At 36.0% G+C, this 20,588-nt stretch overlaps 1 protein-coding gene across 3 annotated transcripts in view; it reads left to right on the top strand.

The window, feature by feature from the left end:
• CSTF3 (cleavage stimulation factor subunit 3) overlaps positions 1 to 20,588 on the top strand; it is a 49,756-nt gene that overhangs the window by 8,460 nt on the left and 20,708 nt on the right. For 2 of the 3 annotated variants that reach the window (XM_057410964.1, XM_057410963.1), the window contains 2 exons: positions 1,282 to 1,383; positions 1,513 to 1,608. In XM_057410964.1, the coding sequence (XP_057266947.1) occupies positions 1,282 to 1,383; positions 1,513 to 1,608 (198 nt within the window). Of the gene's footprint in view, positions 1 to 1,281; positions 1,609 to 20,588 lie in introns of all 3 variants that reach the window. The other variant, XM_057410965.1, reaches the window with a different exon arrangement.

The following is a 20,588-nucleotide window of genomic DNA, read 5'->3' on the forward strand; positions in this document are numbered from 1 at the left end:
TTGTTTATGATGGCACCTTTGATATGAGTATCAGTTCTCTCTGCTGTGTTTACTGTCTTTCATTTTTAGAGCTGTGTATCAGAACCTAGATCAAATATTAAGAATTAACTTGAAATGATCTTTTAGCATTTGACAGGAGTGTTTTAGGATTTTCTGTGTAGTAAATAAATCACACTGTGTTATACAGTACAGAATCATATATTCTGACAGTAATTATAAAGCTAACTTGTAAAATTTCACAAGAATGGTCTTGTAGTAATAATTTACAGGTTATTATTGTTACCTCTCAAGAAAGCAAGAGTTTACTTGATCGTGTGATTTGGGACTCCTAACATCTGAAAATGAGTCAAGTTTGGAAAGTTAGTAAATAAGCTGTTTGGAGTCCAGGTCAGAACTATTTCGTGCTTCATAAAACACAGTATCATTTAGACTTGTAACAAGCATGTATTTTAAGTCTTATTTGTACGTAATCATCAGATTGTGATCTTCAGATTTTTTCTAGATTCAACATTGTTAGCACAAAGTAGATGAGAAGAGTTACGAAGTAAGAGATTTTCACAAGCCTTTAAAAGAATACTTATATCTACACTATTATAGTGTAACTGTGTTAACAAGTTAACACTCAATTGGGTAAAACTTTTAGTATCAAAAAAAAGCTTTTAGAACTCTGATATGAGTGAATTAAAAAAAAAAAGTGGTTTAGTGCCAAAACTACTGGAGGACAGCTGTACACTAATGGACAGATGAGAAAGGTAACAGAGAAATTGTGCTTGGATGACATACACGTTGCTGCAAAAACTGTCATCTCCTGGTTTTCTTGTTAAATCTGTAACTTGTGATACAAAATACTGTCCTGCATATACAGAATTACTTGTGCAGTAACCTGGATTTTTTTGGCTAAGGTCTGCAATAGACAAGTTGTTCTGAATTTACTTTTTGCATCTTAAAAGTTTCAGGTCAGTAAAAACTGTATTTAACATTTTCAGTGCAATAAATTCTCTGGCAAACTCAAATGTGCTTGAGTGTTTTAGAAACATTTAGTCAGTTTAGTCTAGCTTTTTTGCCAGATCACCAAATACTTAGAACTTGTGGTAAGAGTGCATTACCTTACTGGGACAACTTGTTTTCCAGATAAAGTTGCAATCAGTAACTCCAGCATAAAAATTGATACCTGAAATGTTATGTTGTCAGAATGTTGTCATTAACTTGACTTTGTAGCTGGGACAGAACTTTTTGAACACTACTTGTGATCTCTTATGTCTTGTTTTTAAATTTTTCCAGGCTGCTGAATATGTCCCAGAAAAAGTGAAGAAAGCTGAAAAGAAACTAGAAGAAAATCCATATGACCTTGACGCTTGGAGCATTCTCATTCGAGAGGCACAGGTTTAGTGACATAGGATTACATTTCCTTATCTATGGTCCACTCACACTATTTGGTACTGGAGTAAAATCAGCATATTCATTTACATAAATCATAATATTGTAAATGCTGTTTTGATTTTCAATTTTTAGAACCAAGCTATAGACAAAGCACGGAAGACCTATGAACGCCTTGTTGCCCAGTTCCCCAGTTCTGGCAGATTCTGGAAACTGTACATTGAAGCAGAGGTTAATATTTTTATATTTTTTCTTATATAACATTTAATAGGAGTTTTAAGTTTACACTTCTATAAACATAAGTAAGATAGGCACATAATACCTAGGGAAAAGGGGATTTTAAATATGCCTTGCCTTTATTTTGTAAAATAGGTACAAAGGAGTGATTAAAATGAATTCTAAAGTACTGGGTCTTTTATGAGTTGATGATTGTTGCATTATGGAATTGCAACAACATTAAAACCGTTTCAATGGTATTGGAGTGCTTTAGCCTTTTATTTACTTGTCGTGTCAATTTATTGCCTCCTGTGTCATTTATTTAGAGGAGTTGTTTTTATTTTTATTTATACATGCAAACTTACTTGAATGACTTTCTATGAATGGATTTTATTTTTTTTTTTATTTCTTAGGGAATTGAGTGTTTCTGTGAATAGTGATTTCAGGGAGGGTGTGGGATGGAAACTGGTTTCTGGAATGAAAATGTGGGGAAAATGCATTGGCACAACTCCTTAGCTTCTGAAAATCCCAAGAAAATTATGATTGTTTCCATAATCATTTAAAACTTCCCACCAGTGCATTGATTATTTAAACAGTCTTTAATGATATGCCTTGAAATGCACTGGATGATCTGAGTTTGGGGTTGTTTTGGGTTTGGGTTGTTTTTTTTCCTGTAATTGATGGTAATACACATGCTTTTTTGTGGGCATCTTCTAGCTGCACATTTTTAAGTGACATCTCCTACATTCTAAACTACAGGGTGGGGACATGTGTTCTGTAGATGAGAAATGAGATAGCTAAATTTTTTTCCATTTTATGTGCAAATGCTAAGCAGCAATCTGAGTGTAGAGTTATGTCTTATTTTACATTATGTATCCAAATGTGTTCTGCTAGTAAATTTTTGAGATTATTAAATAAAATTGGGATCATAGGAATCTAGCAGACATTTTTATATTGTAATTTATAGTGAGATGTTATAATGCAAAATAATGCAACCTAAATTTAATATTACCTAATTAAATATAGAATTTTAACTATTTTGTTTCCAGTAGTTTGTAGTAGTAGTTGTGATGTTGGTTATTGGACATATTTGAGAGACTGTAAATGAACTAACACATGAAGGTGTAGCATTCCCTTTGGGACCCTGCAGCCAAATCCACTAGCTTTTTGTACCCTACAATGTTTCCTACAGCACCTAGTCTTCAGAATCTAGTCTAGTTTGATAATTACATTAAGTTGTCTGGTTTCTGTGCGTACTGGAAAGATTTCTGTTTCCCATGCCTCAAATTTAAGAGTTGAATAAGACCACCTCAGAAAGCGTGTACTATATTGTAGATCTTTCAGCAGAAAGTACTATTACCTGTTTACAGCTGCTTGTCTGAGGCTTCTTGTCTTGAACCACGTTCAGAGATGAATTAACAGACATTACCTCCCTTAATCAATACCTCTTAACTAACTTATAATCTAATAGTATTTAAAAACATCAACAGTGATAAAACTTAAAACAGTCTAGGGTAGAATTTTTTAAAGTGCTTCTTTGAGGAAGAAAGATGAGCGTCTACCCAGCAGGTATGGTAACAGGTAACACAAGGTAAATTTGAGAAGGAAATAATTGGCATGAAGGTGATTAATTCGTGCGTGTGTGTGCGTGTGTGTGTGTGTGCCTGCCTATAACTACACTTCAGATATAAGAGAAATGGCATATATGATTCTTTTATTGAAAAAAAATGGAAAATGCAAGCTGTAGAGTTCTGGTAGAGGTTCCACTCAAAAATGGTTATACTTGAAAGAAGTGTGAGGTTACTTCTAGACATTTATCTTTTATCTTAACAGGCAATTTGTTTAAATCCCAGTTAAAACTTTTCAAGTTTTCTTTCCTGGTTCCAGTAACTTTTCTCAAAACTCACATATTGACCAATTTAACTAAAAAAGCAACATGCTTATCTCTGCCTTTTTTTTAGGGTATGCAACCATTTATACCTATAAGCTGAAATAATGTCCTATTTCAAAATTCTTCTCTAAAATAATATATATTCTATTTCAAAATTCTTCTCTAAAATAATACATATTCACAGAATTGGGCACTGTTGTCACTTTTGTTTTGAGTTGCATATCGTGTACAGTCCTGTCTGAGGGTAAGTTCAGAATGAAATGTTTTATCAAATATTCTTTTAACTGTGTGGTTGAGTGTAAATTAAGGCCTCAATTATTTTTTGAAGGCTACCTGAGGTAGAGGAATTGTTCTGAGGCTTCTTTTACTGCATCCTTAAGATGTACAAGACATACAGGGAAGGTATTTTCCAAAAGCTTTTTCCTTGGAAATCTTAGTAGTGTTGTCCTGCTAGAAAGTTTCTCTTTGATATTTCAGAAGTATCAATCTTCCCACCCTTGAGCTGGGAAAGTATACCTGTAGTAAATATTTGTTGAGCATCGTTTTTTGTTCACTTTCACTGCCTCAGCATTTAAGTCTGCAAATTGCTAAATCTTCAGTCATCTGTAAGCTGTGTTTTTCCTGATCTCAAAACAAACATATCACTTTCCTCTTTAACATGACAACATTTCGTCTTTGCATCACAGAAAGACAAAAAGGTAGAGGGAAGTGGGGATTGTTTCTGGCAGATTGTCTTTCACTGGAGAATTTTGTTCTGCAAATGACAAATCTGAGCTGAATATCATCACATAGTGCTGGTCTATGAGTGGAAGATGAGCTAGGGTGAGGATTATGATCATAGAATCATGGTCTTACAGAAAAGTAATTAGCCCTTTATCAGCCTTATTCTTCATAGATGGTTAGAATTCTTAAATTTCCCTTTGCCTCACTTGAGGAATGTGTTCTTTTTAATCATTTCCAGTCTTCAAGGATAAATCATTGCTTATAATCTATATGCACAAAAACTGTTTCCCTGCCTATGCCAGTTCATTTTGTAATGTAAAGCTCTTAAGTGCAGGCTTTGCTGCTGTGATTACATCTTGGGTTTATGACAGTGTTTGTTCAGCCACTGACTGTTCTCCTTTTTGTGTGTGACTGTTGCCTAGTGGAATATAGTGTAAAGCAGTGCTTAGCACTTAGTGTGTCATCTAATTTACTGCTGTTGATACAGAGACTGGGCTGAAGTAACTGAATACTTCATGTTTTCTATTTTATGTGCCAAGCACTGATTTATACATTTTGGTCTCTCTATTGTGACTGGTTTAGTAGTTAATAGAACAGAGATTAACTGGGAAGAGAGCATGCTTTGACAGTTTGTTAATGGGAACTCTACTATTAAAGTTTGAATGATCAAAAAATTTTGGATCTCACATGGGTTCTTATTTCCTTTGACATTCAGAGAAGCTGTTGCAGGACATAAAAATAATAGAATTAAATGAAACACCTTCCAGCTACCATGGTTTTGAGTCATAGCCTATGAATGCTTAAGACGTGAGAATAGAGTTTCATTTAGTGATTTTGACAGAGTAGTCTATTTTTTTATACATATTTTAGCAAGTAAAATAGTCGAATTGCTATTCTACATCTACTCAAATGTAGCAAGTGGTACAGTAATACCACTCTTCTTAGGGTCTTGTTTTCTCTAGTTGCTTAAAGCATGTTTTTCTCTTGATACCTTTCCCATAAAAGTCTACTTCCAGAAAACTTGAATCAATTCACATGGCAGTCCCTCTTTCACGGTTTTAAAAAGGAGCCTGTAAGTCTCAGTCCCACGTGTGCTGTAATGTTAAATTCATGATCACATGATCTGGATTCTAGCCTGCTCTGCTGATTTGCTGTGTCTTCTTGGGTAAGTTATTTAACCTGTTTTGCATTATTAAAACAGATACTACCTACCTCACAGGGTTGTTGTGAGGCTCGCTTTAGCGATTAAAGTGCTTTTGGCATCTGATGAAAAGGTGCCACAGAAATGTAAAAATAAATTCTGATGTAACACCCTATGATCCCATAGGCCCAGCTGTCTATTTCCTTTGTCTCTTCAACTGTTTGAACTGTCTTTTAGGTACAGAAAGACTTGCTAATGCCTTTCATGCACATAAAAACTTTTACTTTACCAGTGTTGTGAATACTTTAGTAGTTCTGAAGCAAGTATTTGAAGTTGTCACCTCTTTCTCTGCTAGTTTCCTTTGAGAAATCACCAGGTTGAAAATCCTCTTTAAGCACATTAATTAAACTCTGTAATTGTTGTGAGTGTTTCAGACCAGTTCACACCACACCTTTTTACCTTTTTTGTTGTTGAGTATATTACTTTATAGCCTGGTCACTTTGCACTGTTGTTAGTAGGGGTTGAAAGGTTGCCATAATTAAAAATTTAAAAATCATTAGCACAAGACAGCTGTGAAAACCTAAGTCTAGAAACAATAAATACAAAGCTAGTAACGTGTGTAAAGTGTTTGGCTGGTAATATGTCTTAATATTTGTCTTGCAAATTTTGCAAGTAAGACTTCTGTATTATTGCTTGTTCTAATGAAATGAAACTAGATAAACTTTTTTGATATACTTGTTCACTTCTGTTTGATATGAACACTTGATTTTAGATGTCTTGATAACAAACCAGATGCTGTATGAGCAATCAAATAGTGGGACCAAAGCTTAGGGTTGATCGTTTTGCATTTCATCATATGCAATACATCAGTATCTTTAATTCATGTAATTCACACTGGTGTGGATACTAGTCAGAATGTATCATTTAACATGTATATGAAAAATGTAAATAAAACTGTTTAGAAAAATGATTGTTTTTGTTTTAAAATGTTTGTGTTTCTTCAAAGCATTTTCTTCCCCTGTTTTACTTTAATGCGGTTCTGAGTTCAGAAAGAAATTGTTATATGAACCACCAGAATTCTGCTTGGGGGAAAAATGGGAACTGACTTCTGTCAGGATGAAGTTGGAGTGATCAGAAGTCAAAGTAGAGTAGACTTCTTGGCTGGTATTCTGTTTAGTAGTACTTTCAATTGAGAATATTGTATGTATCTCTGGCTGATCTTTCTTAGTTTCTTAATAGAAGGCATGCCCATTATAATCCATGCCCACCCCACTAGTCACATGAGTCACATAGAGTAAATTTCAGCTTCTGAAAAATGGCTGTACAGGTGCTCTGTATGAACATCTATACTGCACACTCTTAACTACCTCAGTCTGAGATTTTTAATCTTTTTTACAGCTGTATTATTTATGATCTTTTCTTACACATGTGTGGACCTGTTCCATTCCTGTTAATAAATGTCATTCTGTCTGTGTGATTATTGTAGACTTGCACTAGAAAGTGAATGCAACTTCTTTCCTGTCTTTTCTACTCAATATGTAAATACAGGCATGCACATCTTGCATAGTGGCCATGGTTCTACAAGTTGTTTAATATCAGAAAGCTATCCACATAACTGACACAGTTTCGGAAGATGTGTGGTACAACACTAGTGGGTTTCTTTGTGATTCTGCTTTTTGTATTCATTAAAAATATCATGGGAAAGTGTCAGGAATTCTGATTTTTTTTTTAAGTGGAAGTGATGCCTCATGAAGAGATCCTTTCTATAGTGTATTACTGTTTTTTCACGTGAATAAACATGAACTACTTCCTGTTCTGTTGTATTCTTTCCATGTGGGGTGACAGAAACATCCCTATTTGAAGTGTTAGTTATACATAACTTGTTCACCACACTTTTGAAGTCTTGCTTTCAAATGTAACAAGGACAGTGGAAACTTTCCTTATTGTGTGCTTTCTTTTGTTGAAGTCATTTGCTGATCCTTCTATTGGTGCTTTGAGGGGGGAATGTGTGTGTTAGGTCAGGCACAAACTTTAGCTTCTTTCTCATGTCTGAACCTGAAAGAATCAGAAGTAAAATACAAGGCTTTCTTATGTACCATGTATTGACTACAGTTTGGTTATCTTCATCTGCATGGGTTAGGGAACTCCAATGGTAATTTCTCATCCATTTCTACATCTCTTCCAGCTTGTCAGCTGGTTGAGTTACCTGATGCTCTTTATCCAGATTTTGAGAAGCCTGATGGCTGAGAGAACACTGTCTGTTAAGCCTTATCTACTAGTACTACTACGTAAAACAATGCTTGACTTTATTCGCTGCAGAAATCTTTCTGCAGACTATGAAAAGGCTTTGAGTCACTGCTGTGGAGGAAGTACAGTGGCTTCTCTTAGCTAGAAACTCTGAAGGCAAGCCATTCGTTGTGGCATTCCTGTGTCCTGTTGGTACAAACATTCTTCACTTAAGAGTGTGCATTGTTTTTATCCCTTATTAGGGTATGCTTTTTCTCACTGATGGCTTCCATGTTTCAGGCAGTCTACATCCAGTAGCAGTTTTGGACTTCTGCAGTGAAGTGTTGTATACCTAATACTGTATTAAATTGGACATTTTTCCTTTCTTACATGAAATAATAGAAAAGTTAGAAGAAATTAATATGCATAGTTGTATAGTTGTACAGGCACCGTTCACATTTTTTCATGGCACATTGTATACATGCAGTTAACTACACAAGAATGTGTTACAGTGATTTGAATTTGGATGGTATTGGGGTTTAACTAGTTTGGTAATGACCGGTATTCATAGCATAGAAGCATGGGAGCATTTCCAGAGTTCATTTGAACTGTGGCATCAGAAATTTTTAATTTTTAAGGATAGGAATTATGAGTAGAAGGATGGGGTTTTTAAATTTATTTTGTGGACAGTTTTCAGTACTAGAAAGTGGAGTCTTACTGCATCTTGAAACAAACTCTTTAGTATATCTGACTTCTGACCTGAAGTATAAACATTTCATCTGGGTCTGTTCCCTGAGAAGCAGATTGTACTAAGCCATGTGACAGGCTCCCTATACTAATCTTCATTTTCACAGGTTCCAGTGAGCACACATTGCTGAACTGTTAGTAGATCCTGTAACTTGTTCTGTAGACTGAAAAAGGGTTTAAGAACTTTAAATTCTTTGACTTTCTCCAAAAGGAAGAGAGCTAGAATTGGTGGTATGCGGAGGAAGCTTGTCGATTTTACTCCTGCTTTCACACTTGCTCTGTGTTTCAGCAAAACAGTTATGGAACTTAGGAATATATCTAAATCGTGTAGGCTTTATCAATTAAAAATGTTCCTCTGGATCAACTAATTTGAAAAGATTAGTAGTACGGTGAAGGGTCAGCTGTCTTACCTCGTTTGATTCCTGTAAAATGACCGTATGAAACTTAAGACTTTCTAATGAAGGCAGCTTGCCCTATCCAGTTCCCCATGGTTTGTATTAGTGCATGAATCAGAGAATAAGAACTAACCAGTATGTAACTGGGAGGAGAAATGGCTGTACACTCTTTGAAGTGTTAACGCATGACCACAGCACAACAAACTTATTTAGAGACAGCCTGATACTTCCTTATCATTTAATGTAAAAATTAAATATATTTAAAAAACAATACTTCACAAGTCATGTGTTTGGACTAGAAAGCTAACTTGACGATTGTTGCCTAGTTGTTTGATTTAGTATTTTCTATGTCCAGCTTCCTTCAGCTGTCATCTCTCCTGGAAGTATAGATTTTCAAATACCACTTTTAATGTTAAAACTAAAAATGAATTTTCTACTCAGATTAAAATGGGTTAGATTTACAAATATGAGGCAGCAACTGTGTAGTTTTGTGTTGTCCTACTGATGAAACAGTGTAATACTTGAGCTAACTTCCTTGTGCTCAGTGGAACTACATTTATACATGAGACCGTATGCTTAAAATGTTCATAATGTGACCAAATAGGAAAAAGGGCAACTTAGCTGCAGCTGGGTCTTTGTTTTGTTTTCCTTAGGAAAGGGGAATATGCCCTTTCAAAGAACTGTTTTCTGTTTGTTTCTCCTGCTTGGAGAAATAAAATGTGTAACACTGGCTGTAGTTGGTGGCATTTTCTAATGTAGGTATGGGTGCTGGTAAAGCTTCCAGTTAAATTCTCTCTTAATTTAGGAACTCTTAAAGTATATTTTCAAAATAGTTTCAAACTGAAGTTTAAACCATGAAGTGACTTGTCCTGTTTCAGTACCGATACCATTCATCTCAAATCTGCTTTCAGGCTATATGAAGGAGAGGAACAAATATTGTACTTTTGTCAAATTCTGCATTCCTGCAGCTTTCATTAGGGCCATTGTTGTGGTTTCCAATATGTACAGACATGTATTTGTTAACCAAGTGATGGATAAGAAGTTAAATAATAAAGGTGTACTTAATATTTCCAGAGTTGTAAAGAGAGGTAGAGGAACAATCAAATGCACCATTTTAAATTTACTGACAGAATTGTGATTATTGTAGTTTTTATGGCTAAATGAAAACATGCTGTAGGTTCCGTGCCTGTGGATTGCTGGGGAATCTCTCTGTGTATGCGTATACACATTTGATGTGTCTATACATGTTTATGTAATAAGGTTACACAACATAATTAATGTTAAAATCATACTAAATAGAAATCTGAGTGTATGAGCAACAGAGCAGTGCAAATCTGCAGATAATTTACTTAGATTACTAAAGTTTATAGGTACTCAGAAATAGTGTGCATAATCTCAAAGTGGAATATAGTTAGAATAACAAGGAATGGAGATTTTTTTATTATATGAAACTTCAGTCTGAGTGCAAAAACATGACGATGTAGTATGTAAAGGAGTGGGAAAGAGCGAGCTAGATTTCCTGCTTTGCTTTTATTGTCTGGAACCAGTATTGGCCTGCCTTTTTTCCATTCCTCCCTTATCCATCAAAAGATGATTTTTGTATGTCTTCAGTGGGCACAATTAGAAATGTATTTGCTCTAAGAATTATGGATTACCAGATATTGTTGTGGGCCTTATCTTTTCAATGTGCCCTTACTGTTCATCTTTCAGATGATGAGGATCTGGGAGTTCTTATCAAGAAGCTGTCTGTGGACAGTTCAGATGTGTTCTTTGAATTTAAGTGTCATAATTCTACTTACAATTCTGATAGGATAGAAGGCAGGGGGAGGGGGATTCCCCAGTAATCATTGTAACTGTTTTCCACTTTCCTGTAAATTCCCTGATTTTTGTTTAAATAAAAAAAAAATCCCAAACTAATCCCATGACAAACATATGTGCATCTGAATTATTGTAGAGGGAATCCTGTGCTCTTAACATCTCTTAATTATGCTTATGCAGCTGCATAGCTGCTGGTGAGATTGTAGTGGCATTGCATTTGTAAAGCACACAAGAACATTTAGTAGCCTATGAGATGCAGCATGGAAGAGTTCTGAATGAGTTTCATTTAAACTTTCCCTGAAACTTGGTTTAGTTAATCTCTATTGTTTGCTCTTGTATTTTATCACAGATACTTAGAAGATAAAATTGTACTTACATCATACAGTGCTGGGGCTTGAGGTCTAAGAAGCCCTCTCATTGATGTTACTATTATGGAGAATAGAATGGTGGTGATGTAACATATGTAGGCTTTCATCTTCTTAGAGTGTTACGCACTTATACTAACATGCAATTAATATAAGTTGAAGATGAGTTACAGTGGATAAGTTTACAGAAAATTGCTTTTGTAACACATCTTGCTGGTGGAAGTTCTGCTTGCAGCTTTTCATCCCTAGGCCATGCTAGTTGAGCCTTCTCCCCAGATTTTCCACATACATTGCAGTAATTAATGGTTTTAATATGAGCAGTGTGCTTTCAAAGTCTGCCTGCCTAACGTAATAGTGCTGACAAGATCATACATGAAGAAACATATTCTTCATATTGAATTAGAATGACTAGCCTTACAGAGGGGCTTGGTCTAGCGGCTTTAACTTCACTGGGGCAATTCCATCATTCTAATGCTGTGACTGTGCCTTTGGGAGTTGTAAATTCTGTCTAATTGTAAAATTGTGCTAGAAACACTCCGTGGTAGCGTTGAGTGATAATGATACAAAAAATAACTGAAAGAAAATACACATTATTTATGATGCTGTAAAGTTTCAAGTGGGCTGGTTTTAAATAGACTGAGATAAATGTTTAAAAGTACAAGTGTGTGGCCATGACAACCTTGCTAGCTGCTTAAGGTTTTCTTTGTAAAAATGCACTCTAAAACAGTCCCTACTGCATGAACTTCTAGATCCAAGTTACCTGAAAAAATGTTGGGGGTGCAGGCTGAAATGCTTAATATAAAGCAGCGTCTCAGTCCCTACTCCACTCCCTAACAAAGGCATTGCTGCCCTGGTAAGTATATGTTATTTGCCCATTACTGCCCGCTAGCTAGCATTCCTCAGGGAAATACTATCAGTATACTTATGTCAACTCAAATTCTGCTCTGGAGTGCTTGAGCAGGATGGGCATTATAAATTTCTCCTACAGAAGATGTAACTAAATATAAGATTGATACTTTATATCCCTGTTCTGCTTTGCTTTGTATCTTAAAGATGGGAATTTAAAAGGGAAGTAAGGATGAAGTTTAAAATTAGCTGTCAGACTCTAATTCAGCAGAAATATTTTTCTGGCACTAAGCAGATGGAGGTAAGTTTTTCTTCGTAATGCCAGAAAGAAAAAAAAAAGATGAGAAATCTAACCTATTTACAAACAAAAAAGGCACAGGGTTAGACACTACATGTTTTCATTTTACTGATGTTCCTACAATTCAGGTTTGCCCCCCGATAATTTAGTTTACTAGTGAGAGAAACGTAGGTTTATCTCAGTAAGTTTGATAATTCTTGTTGATTTTTGGTCTGAATCAGTGAAGACACTGCACTGGTGCGATGTTACTAACCTGCATGACAGTGGTCTGAAATTTCTGCAAAAACTTCACAGTCAAACGTTTTTCATTGTCCTTAAAAGTGTACTTTTGGGCCTCCATCACACATAAATCTTGACCTACAGTTAGTAACACTAACTAGTTGAACTCAGTAGTATTATCTGTGCTTTGCCTTTCTCCTGGGCTGGCAGTTTATGAAAACTGTCTAAACTACCATGGCTTTCACACGTGAGCTTTCTGCTAAGAGCTATATTGGAGGTCAGTTCTCTGCTCAAGCGCTGGCTGATGCAGTGAATCACAGAGGTTTCATAGTGATGCTTCACCCTGTTCCTAAATCTTCAGACTGGATTTTTGTAAGCATGCTGCATCACTGTGATGATACAGCACCAAAACCAAGGCAAGCACTGTCATCTTCCAACACCAGGCTAAAGTATGAATGAGGGGAAATTCACACCTTTTCTTGAGAACCTTGCCTGCCTTGCTCTGAGCTGCATCTTCTCCATTTAGGTAGTTTAAATTATGTTTTGGTAACTGTTCTCTCTTTTATACTCAACCAAATGTTTTCTGCCAGTGATAGAGATTACCAGTTAAGCTGCTATGTTAGTTAACATGTTGCTTCTACAGATGATGGTAGTTTGGTATTGTGTGCTTGGTGTCCTTACATCAGATCACTCTTGGCATCCTACTTTAAAGCCACACAGTAGAACACAAAAGAACTGTCTTAGTATTTCTGAGATCCCTGGTGCATTTATGTGCAAATTAGATGCAAGAAATCTCCCGTAGAACCTACATACTGTTTTTTTAATGCAGTGCTTGAAATCAGCAGGCGTTTTGCATCATTCTTGAAAGCAAATGCTATCTGAAAGTATTCTGTTGATTTCTGTCCAGCCTTTGGCTACGTAACAATGAATCTGTTGTAGCTGATGTGAAGTCCTCGCAGTCTGAATCGAATAATTATCTGCTGTCTGCCTACGAAAGAGGATCTTTTGTTACAGAAGGTTTTATAACAGTACTCTGGGTTTCTGAATCATCAGTTACAGCAGACGAGCCAGAAAATGCTTGGTTTGAGGGATAAGGGGAAGAAGTATCAAACTGACTGGATGTTTTTTCGCTGTGAGAAGTGACAAACATGAGTATCAGTGGCAGAAATGAGTATCAAACAGGGCTTTGCTGAAAAGAAACTAGTTGTTCTGAGTGCTCTCTAGCAAGGGGGCAGAGCTACCAGCTCTAGTTGTTCTGTATAGGTAGACATAAAAACAACACTTCTGTTCAGTAAGCAGGGTTTTCTTTTTAGCTCATGGGTCAAGGCTAACCTTTCTTTGGCAAGTCTAGGGATTTACCTGTGCCAGTGTTGTTTCATCACTCCAAAATCAGAGTCTCCAGAATAAATACTTGACCTTTAACTTCTGGCATTTCTTCTCTATATATTCTGATGGGGAGAGGTGGGAGGAAACTGGGATGTCAGTTGTACTACATCTTTTTTTCTGCCAGGCTACATGGGCTGTGAATTTCTGTACTGTTCTTATAATGGGCTTTTGCATTTCATCTTTCTCGTGAGATGTGAAGTAAATTGTAAATGTCCCTGCTTAGCTGCATGTGAAATGAATCTTAGCACATGATATTTTTAAAATCTGGAGTCAGAGCAGCTCTTCCCTGTTAATCCAACACCAATTAATTTGAAATAGGAACAACATATTGAATGGTCTTTATCTTCCATCTTATAAAATGTGCAGCTGATTTAAATGGGTTTTAATCTTATTGTGTGGAGTGTATAAAATAAAAACCAAACTCACAAACCAAACTCACATAAAAGCTATTTTTAGTTGAGCTGTAAAATTAAAGACATCAATGTAGAACTAGCACCTCTCCCCTTCAGCAGAAACATCACCTATGTAGCTTTCATTTTTAAAACATGGGAATGTATAATCTGTATTTTTATTTTCCAACTTCAGTGCATTTCTATGTAGACAATTATTCAAGCATACAGTAGCTTAATAAGTTACCTAAGCACCAGTATCAACTTGGTAGCTACACGTATATTTTTATCTTTATCCTGTTTTATGAATAGTGGGATTATTCCCATAGATGGAAGCCCAGGAGGCTTAGCTTTAACCTTTGGAGGTATCAAGCTGAAGTTTAAAAGAGAAGGAGAAGAGGAAGCAGTTTTAAAACCTGTACTTGTACAGTGTTTTAAGTGGGCAAAGCAGTATAGCATTTAAATATTCCAGAAACCTGGGGGGGGGGGGGGGAAGGCTAAATGTACTAAGATGTCTGATTAGCTGGAATAGTAATTACACTTGAATTCCCAAGTATTCTGGAAACACAGGTCCCACTTGAATGTTTTTGGATTAGGTCTTTAACCAAGAAGATGTTCATTGTTTGTGTGGTTCCAGTTTAGGTTATTTCTGACCAGTCCAGACTTGGTAACTAGATTCTGAGAAGACCCTGCATGTAAAACTCGTATGCTGAAGGAAACCAGTGAATGCTGCTTTTACAATTAATTTCATTTCCTTCTCAGACAGAAATTTGGAAATTCAATTCTGTAATAAACTTTAAAATATCTTTTTTTAATGTTACAGATGAGACTTTTCAAAAACCATGAATAAGAATACTCAGAAAGGAAACTGTAGAGAATTTCCTTTATTTCTGACAGACATATGAAGGATTTTATTGAAACAGTTGCACATGTTAGAAAAATGCACTAATTCCCTGAACTTCAGCTGGAATATCTCATTGCTGTAGAATAAAAACAGCTCAGTCATTAGGTTAATCTTATATTTCTGAGGCAAATTATTTTCCCAATTTAGTAAATGACTTGAGGTAATAAATGTATCTTCATGATTTTATAGGAAATCCATGGCAAAGCCAGGACCCAGATCTCTTCCTTATGAGTTTATTTTTGTAGAATTGCAGTTAAAGTGCGCTTGGCTTGGGTTTAGTAAGGTTTCTTTTGTAATGCAGTTTTCATCCTGTTCATCCTGTCAACTGCAAATTGATGCTGTGATGCAGTTGCAGATAATGACTTGTGCCTGAGCGTTATTCTTCCCCACTATTAACTTTTAGATTTCTGCTTCTTGTTTTCCTGTGGTGAAACAGCTGTATGCTGTGGTCACACATTAGAGCCCCGTGGCACCTTTGGAGGCTTAGGACCAGTGTAATAGGTTTGAGAACCATTCTTTGAGCCGTTTTGCAGGAAATTACTGGAAAACTGCATTTCACGTTCCAGCTGTGGAGACAAAATATTAAGAACAATCTGTTCCTCTGCTGACAGGCCAAGCTAAGTCGTGTGCTAATATTGTAACAGTAAGAATATTATGCTGTATGATACAATTACATTTCCTAGTACCATTTTTTACTCTTTGAGCAACTCGTGTTCCTTTTCCTTAGGAGAGTTGCTTGTTTGGCTGTCTTTATTTGGGGAGAGCCTTTATTAGACTGGTTCTACACTAGAAAATGGGAGGGATTAATGTGAGGTCTCTCACTGAATTTGGCCATATGTCTGGTCCTAAGATGTCTTCATCTGGACTACTAGCCCTTTTTGCTAAGTCAGTGTGGAGATTGTTTAAGGGATCTTCGCTGTTTTCTAGGTGTGTTACTTCTTTTTTAAAATAGGTGTTCAAGGATCCCCTTAAAAAGTAAGATCTCTGAAATTCTGGCTTGTTCAGATGTATTATTAGCATATAATCTTGCTAAATGAATGGAGAATTCTTAAAACTTTTCATGCAAAAATTGCTATTATTTGATAACTTCATTCTACAAAAATAGATTTTCTGAAATACAGTAATTCACTGTGAAACAATTATGGTTATCAAACGATTTTTTGGTACTTTTATGCAAGCATATTTGAAAAAGAATATATCAGAACTACTCAGAGGAGTGTACTGAGAAATCATCAAACTGTAAACTTAATAGAGAACTTAATGTCCCCTAAAATGTCCCATTTTCCTCAGCTTTATCATCAAATTACACGGTACCTCACCACTTTCTTACAAATTTTGCTTTCTCACTTAACTCTGAAGTATTTTGAGGATTCTAAAATCAAAGAGAAGAATTATTTTTTTTTAATGAGCTGTGTTACTGAAATGATTTCTGATAGAAATGAAAGACAACTATGCAATTTTAAAGGAAGGGTCTTAAAATCTTAAGTTAGAGTGCTGTAAGGTGTGAGAGCTACGTAATGAAACGATTGGTTTTTATTTTTCCTGGTGATGCCTTGCATATCCTTTATGATCTGTAATATGTTGCAGCGGTTTGATCCCTGCTTCATTCTTAAGATCTTAGTATTGTAAGGAGTTTTTATCTTGGGTTATGGGGTTAGTGCCTTGCTAGTGGTGATGGCAGACTGCAGGGTATCTACGCTTCTCAGTTTGTCAGCCATGTGTAAGACAGCAATGGCTAGTATCTTGCTAAATTAGCTGAGAAAGAGCATTAGAGGAGCACATATGTCCAGTTCCATTTTCTCTGCTGAGGGACTGTTTGGTTATGATACACAATTGAGGTGGACAATTGGTGTAATTTATTCTGAGTTTACAAATCAGGGATTTCTAGGCCGGTAGGATGAGGCAAATTCTTTGCTTTTAGACTTCCCTCTTTTAACTTTTTAACTGTAAAGATCTGGCCAAGAGATAAGACAGCAAGTCTTCAATTTCCCTCACTGCATTTTGTCATATTTAATGAATTATCTTGCACTCCATGGATGCTGTATGTGCTTGTGGATCCTCTAATTTCTTCCTCTGGGAGTTAAACCAATATAAATTTAATTCTAGGTGAAAAAAAAAACAAACAAAAAACCCACTGCTTCTTTCTGAAATGGAATACATCCTAATAGCTGAAAAGCATATCAATAGAACTGATAATGTTAGCCATGTGAAAACATTTTAAAACTTTTCCACTGCTTCTGTAAAATAAAAAAGACATTGAAAAACAGGAATGGGAAGAAGAAGTGAACTAAAGTGAACTAAAGTGAACAAAATGCTAAGTCAGGAAAGAAGCAAGGTAGTTTGAAGGAGTGTGAATGTGGGGTGTTTTCTGCTGTGGCTTAAAGTGAGTGTGAAACTGAGGAGGAAATTACAAGCCCTAGGGCGTGTTGAAAATTGACTTTTTATTAAAGTGAGATTTATGACAAATTGGGAAACTAGGTATGAGGTTAGAAAGGAGTGAAAAAGGTGCTTCTATTAAATGTAAATTGCTTCATACAGATAATACTACATTTGTTAATGGGCAAATTGCCTAAATAAAAAAAAGGTAATGATTTTTCTGATTTGGGGAAGATATAAAGAATTGGTACCATAGATAGAGATGGGTTGTACAATAAAATTCAGACCGAAGGAGCAAATGATTGAAGTAGGTAGCTTGTACTTCCCAATTATAAGCATAAAGCTGGATGCTGTTACAGAAAACATGCTTGTGCATGGCAAGATCTAAACACCAAAGAGAAGTTCTTGTTTTCTTTAATAGTGTAGAGCAGAGTGTAGGAAAGGCATCTTCCTGATGTGTGGTAGGTCTGCGGGGGACAGTTGTCTTGAAACACTTGTAGAGGAAACAATCATTTTGCATGGAAAAGTTTGAAGAAATAGAACAAGGAAGAAAAGCTGGCAGTGCTGCTGCTTTATGTGAGCTCTAGATACGTATCTTCCCTCAGTACAGCAAAGAACAGTTCACTAGACTGAGGCAGTACTGCAGGTAGACAAAAGTTTGGATGCAGTAGCTGTTGTCTTCACCCCCAGTTTCTAGGCAGTTTTAAATGTCAGATCCATAGGGTGGTGAAGTAGTGGATAACTGAAGTTGATTTTGTTTTGTCCTTTTTTTTTTTCTGAAGGGCATGGAGCGTGCTTTTCATCATGACTTGAAAAGAGCTGTCTGCAGCTTTACTTGAGTTACAGGAATCCAAAAGAGAGATTTCCAATAATGGGACTCAGTTTTTCAGGAAGGAAAATGGTAGTGCAAGTAATAACATGAGTCGGGGTGGTGTTTAAACATAACTGCAAATCTGAGTTGGTTGTTGGAGTGGGTTTTTTTTGTCTGAAAATGTGTTCTGGAAAAGAACTAAAACACACAAGCATAATGAAAAGGTACAGTAGTAGAATACAGTATATGGGAAGAAAGAGGAAATATACTTGAATATGCTGCTTCTGGATTTTTATAGTCCAGATTGAAAGCAAAAGGAAGAAAAAAGAGAAGTATAGGTGGCATCAGAAATACAGGAGATAATGAATCAGGGATTGTAGTTCAGTACCGTTCTCCAACTAGAAAAATCTTTTAACAGGTTTGTCACCATTTAACTTTTGGTTTTTTTAAGGCTGCCTATAAGTAAATACTTCTCTGTACAGCTGCTGGCTATTCTCTTGATAGTGGTGCCTGAAAGCTATGTTTACTTTTCAGGTTATTAAGTGAGTAAAGTGTCTCACTGCAGGACTAAGAGGGCAACATTTATTTTCTGTGAGGGAGCAGAGGCAGATGCTAGTCCTAGGGGTTTGTTTATATGTGGAAATTAAATTGCACTAAGGTGTAAACTAAAGCACAGTAGCTTAATTGCTTAAAAAAGCACAATTTTTTAATGAAGTCCTTGTTTTTCTTTAGATATTTAGGAGTTAGGGTAGACAGTTCTATTCCAAACTGTACTATTAGTAGCAAAGTTAACTTTCTTTACTGCAATGCATTAATTTTTCTTCACTTCTAGATCACTCTGTTTACTCTAAGTTTGCTCAACAAGGTTGTCCAGATTCTCAATCTTTGTGTAACTGCACTTCTAGAATGCAGTTTGCTGACACCTGTATATTCGTGTATTCTTCTGCATTAGTTTATTTCCTGATGCATCTGAAAGTTAAGTTTTCACTAGCTGCTCAGTAAGTGCCTGTTCTTGTATATGTGTATGCAGGATATTAACTGGTAATTGGATTTTTAGAATTACAAGTCTTGTTCATTAGCTTAAACGATAGTTACTGAGAAATTTATTCTTAAATATTGTGAACAAATTCGCAATATATCTACATATAAAGATATGAAAGTGTATGTGACAGACCACTATTTTATCAGGAAAGAACTGTGAAACCTAAAAGGTGGCTGTGATCAGGAAGCGTGATTTGTTAAACCTGGAGCAGGCTTCCTGGAGAGGTGGCTGGTGCCCCAAGCCGGTCTGTGAGTCATTTGGACAATGCCCTTACATGCTTTGTAGCTTTTGGTCAGGCGGTTGAACCAGATGATTATTGTATGTCCCTTTCAACTGAAATGATCTATTCTTAGTTATCCTCTGAAGTAGACTGCAAATTGGTGCTTTTTCCCCATCTACATTATAGCCATTTAGATACATGGCCGCTGTGGCTGCCTCCTGTTTTTCAAGTGGCAATATATCTAGTGGAAACAATGTTACTTTTAAATGTTAGTGCACTGCCATGTTCTGGAAGCTCCAGAAGTAATTCATGTAATAGTAGTTGGAGGCATTTAATTTAGAATAATTTTAAGGAACTTTTCAAATTCCATTTTATGGCAGATTTTGAAATTGAGACACAACTTGTGAATATAAAAAATTACACCATATTGAATGAAAATGCTTAGAATCTCATCCCATTTTGAGGAAATGAGATTTCCCATACTCTCTGTACTATATGTACTCCTTGCAGTCTTTACTAATAGCAAGATAAAAGCTACATTTTCACAAGGAATATTAAAACCTCAAATGAAGACTGCAGAAATACCAAACAATTCAATCCTTATCTGGTACAAATTGTACTAAAATTGTATATTACAGAAGTTACATCCACGGTTATGTGCTAATTGTTTAAATAAAGGATTTCATTGGTTAAGCTTTGGAATATCTTGCACAAATGAAATATGTGCTTTTTTCAGCATATGTGAATTTTACATCCAGTTATTGAGGCAATTACAATCCAGACACCTCAGGTTAATGGTTACATGCAAGTGCAGTGTTAGTCCTGCATTTCGCCTGCATTTCATGTACTTGAATGGGGCTTGGTTTGCTATTTGCAAAAGTAATTGCTGTTATTTGACCTGTAGGAAAACGAGTTTGTTGTGTTAAGTGCTCACTCAATTATTCAGTAGTTGGAAGCTTCAGCAAATGGCAAAAGGTTGAACATGCTAAAGACAGAAGAGGGAATTAGCGTGTTACATTGCTCCATTCTTTTCAAGATTACATTTCTTTGAGGCACTCTGAAAGTTTGAACTGCTCTCCTCCAAAACAGTATTTAGTCTGTAACTGAAGTGTGAACATCTCACCAGCCAGCCCTAGCCTGTGGAATTGTGTAGAGAAATGGGAATGTATTTCTATTACACCTACTATACTGGTAGAGA

The sequence above is a fragment of the Pezoporus wallicus genome, unplaced genomic scaffold, assembly GCF_028554395.1.
Source record: "Pezoporus wallicus isolate ANWC-B61680 ecotype Strahan unplaced genomic scaffold, APGP_CSIRO_Pwel_v1 contig_5958, whole genome shotgun sequence".
In the NCBI taxonomy this organism is placed as follows: domain Eukaryota; kingdom Metazoa; phylum Chordata; class Aves; order Psittaciformes; family Psittacidae; genus Pezoporus; species Pezoporus wallicus.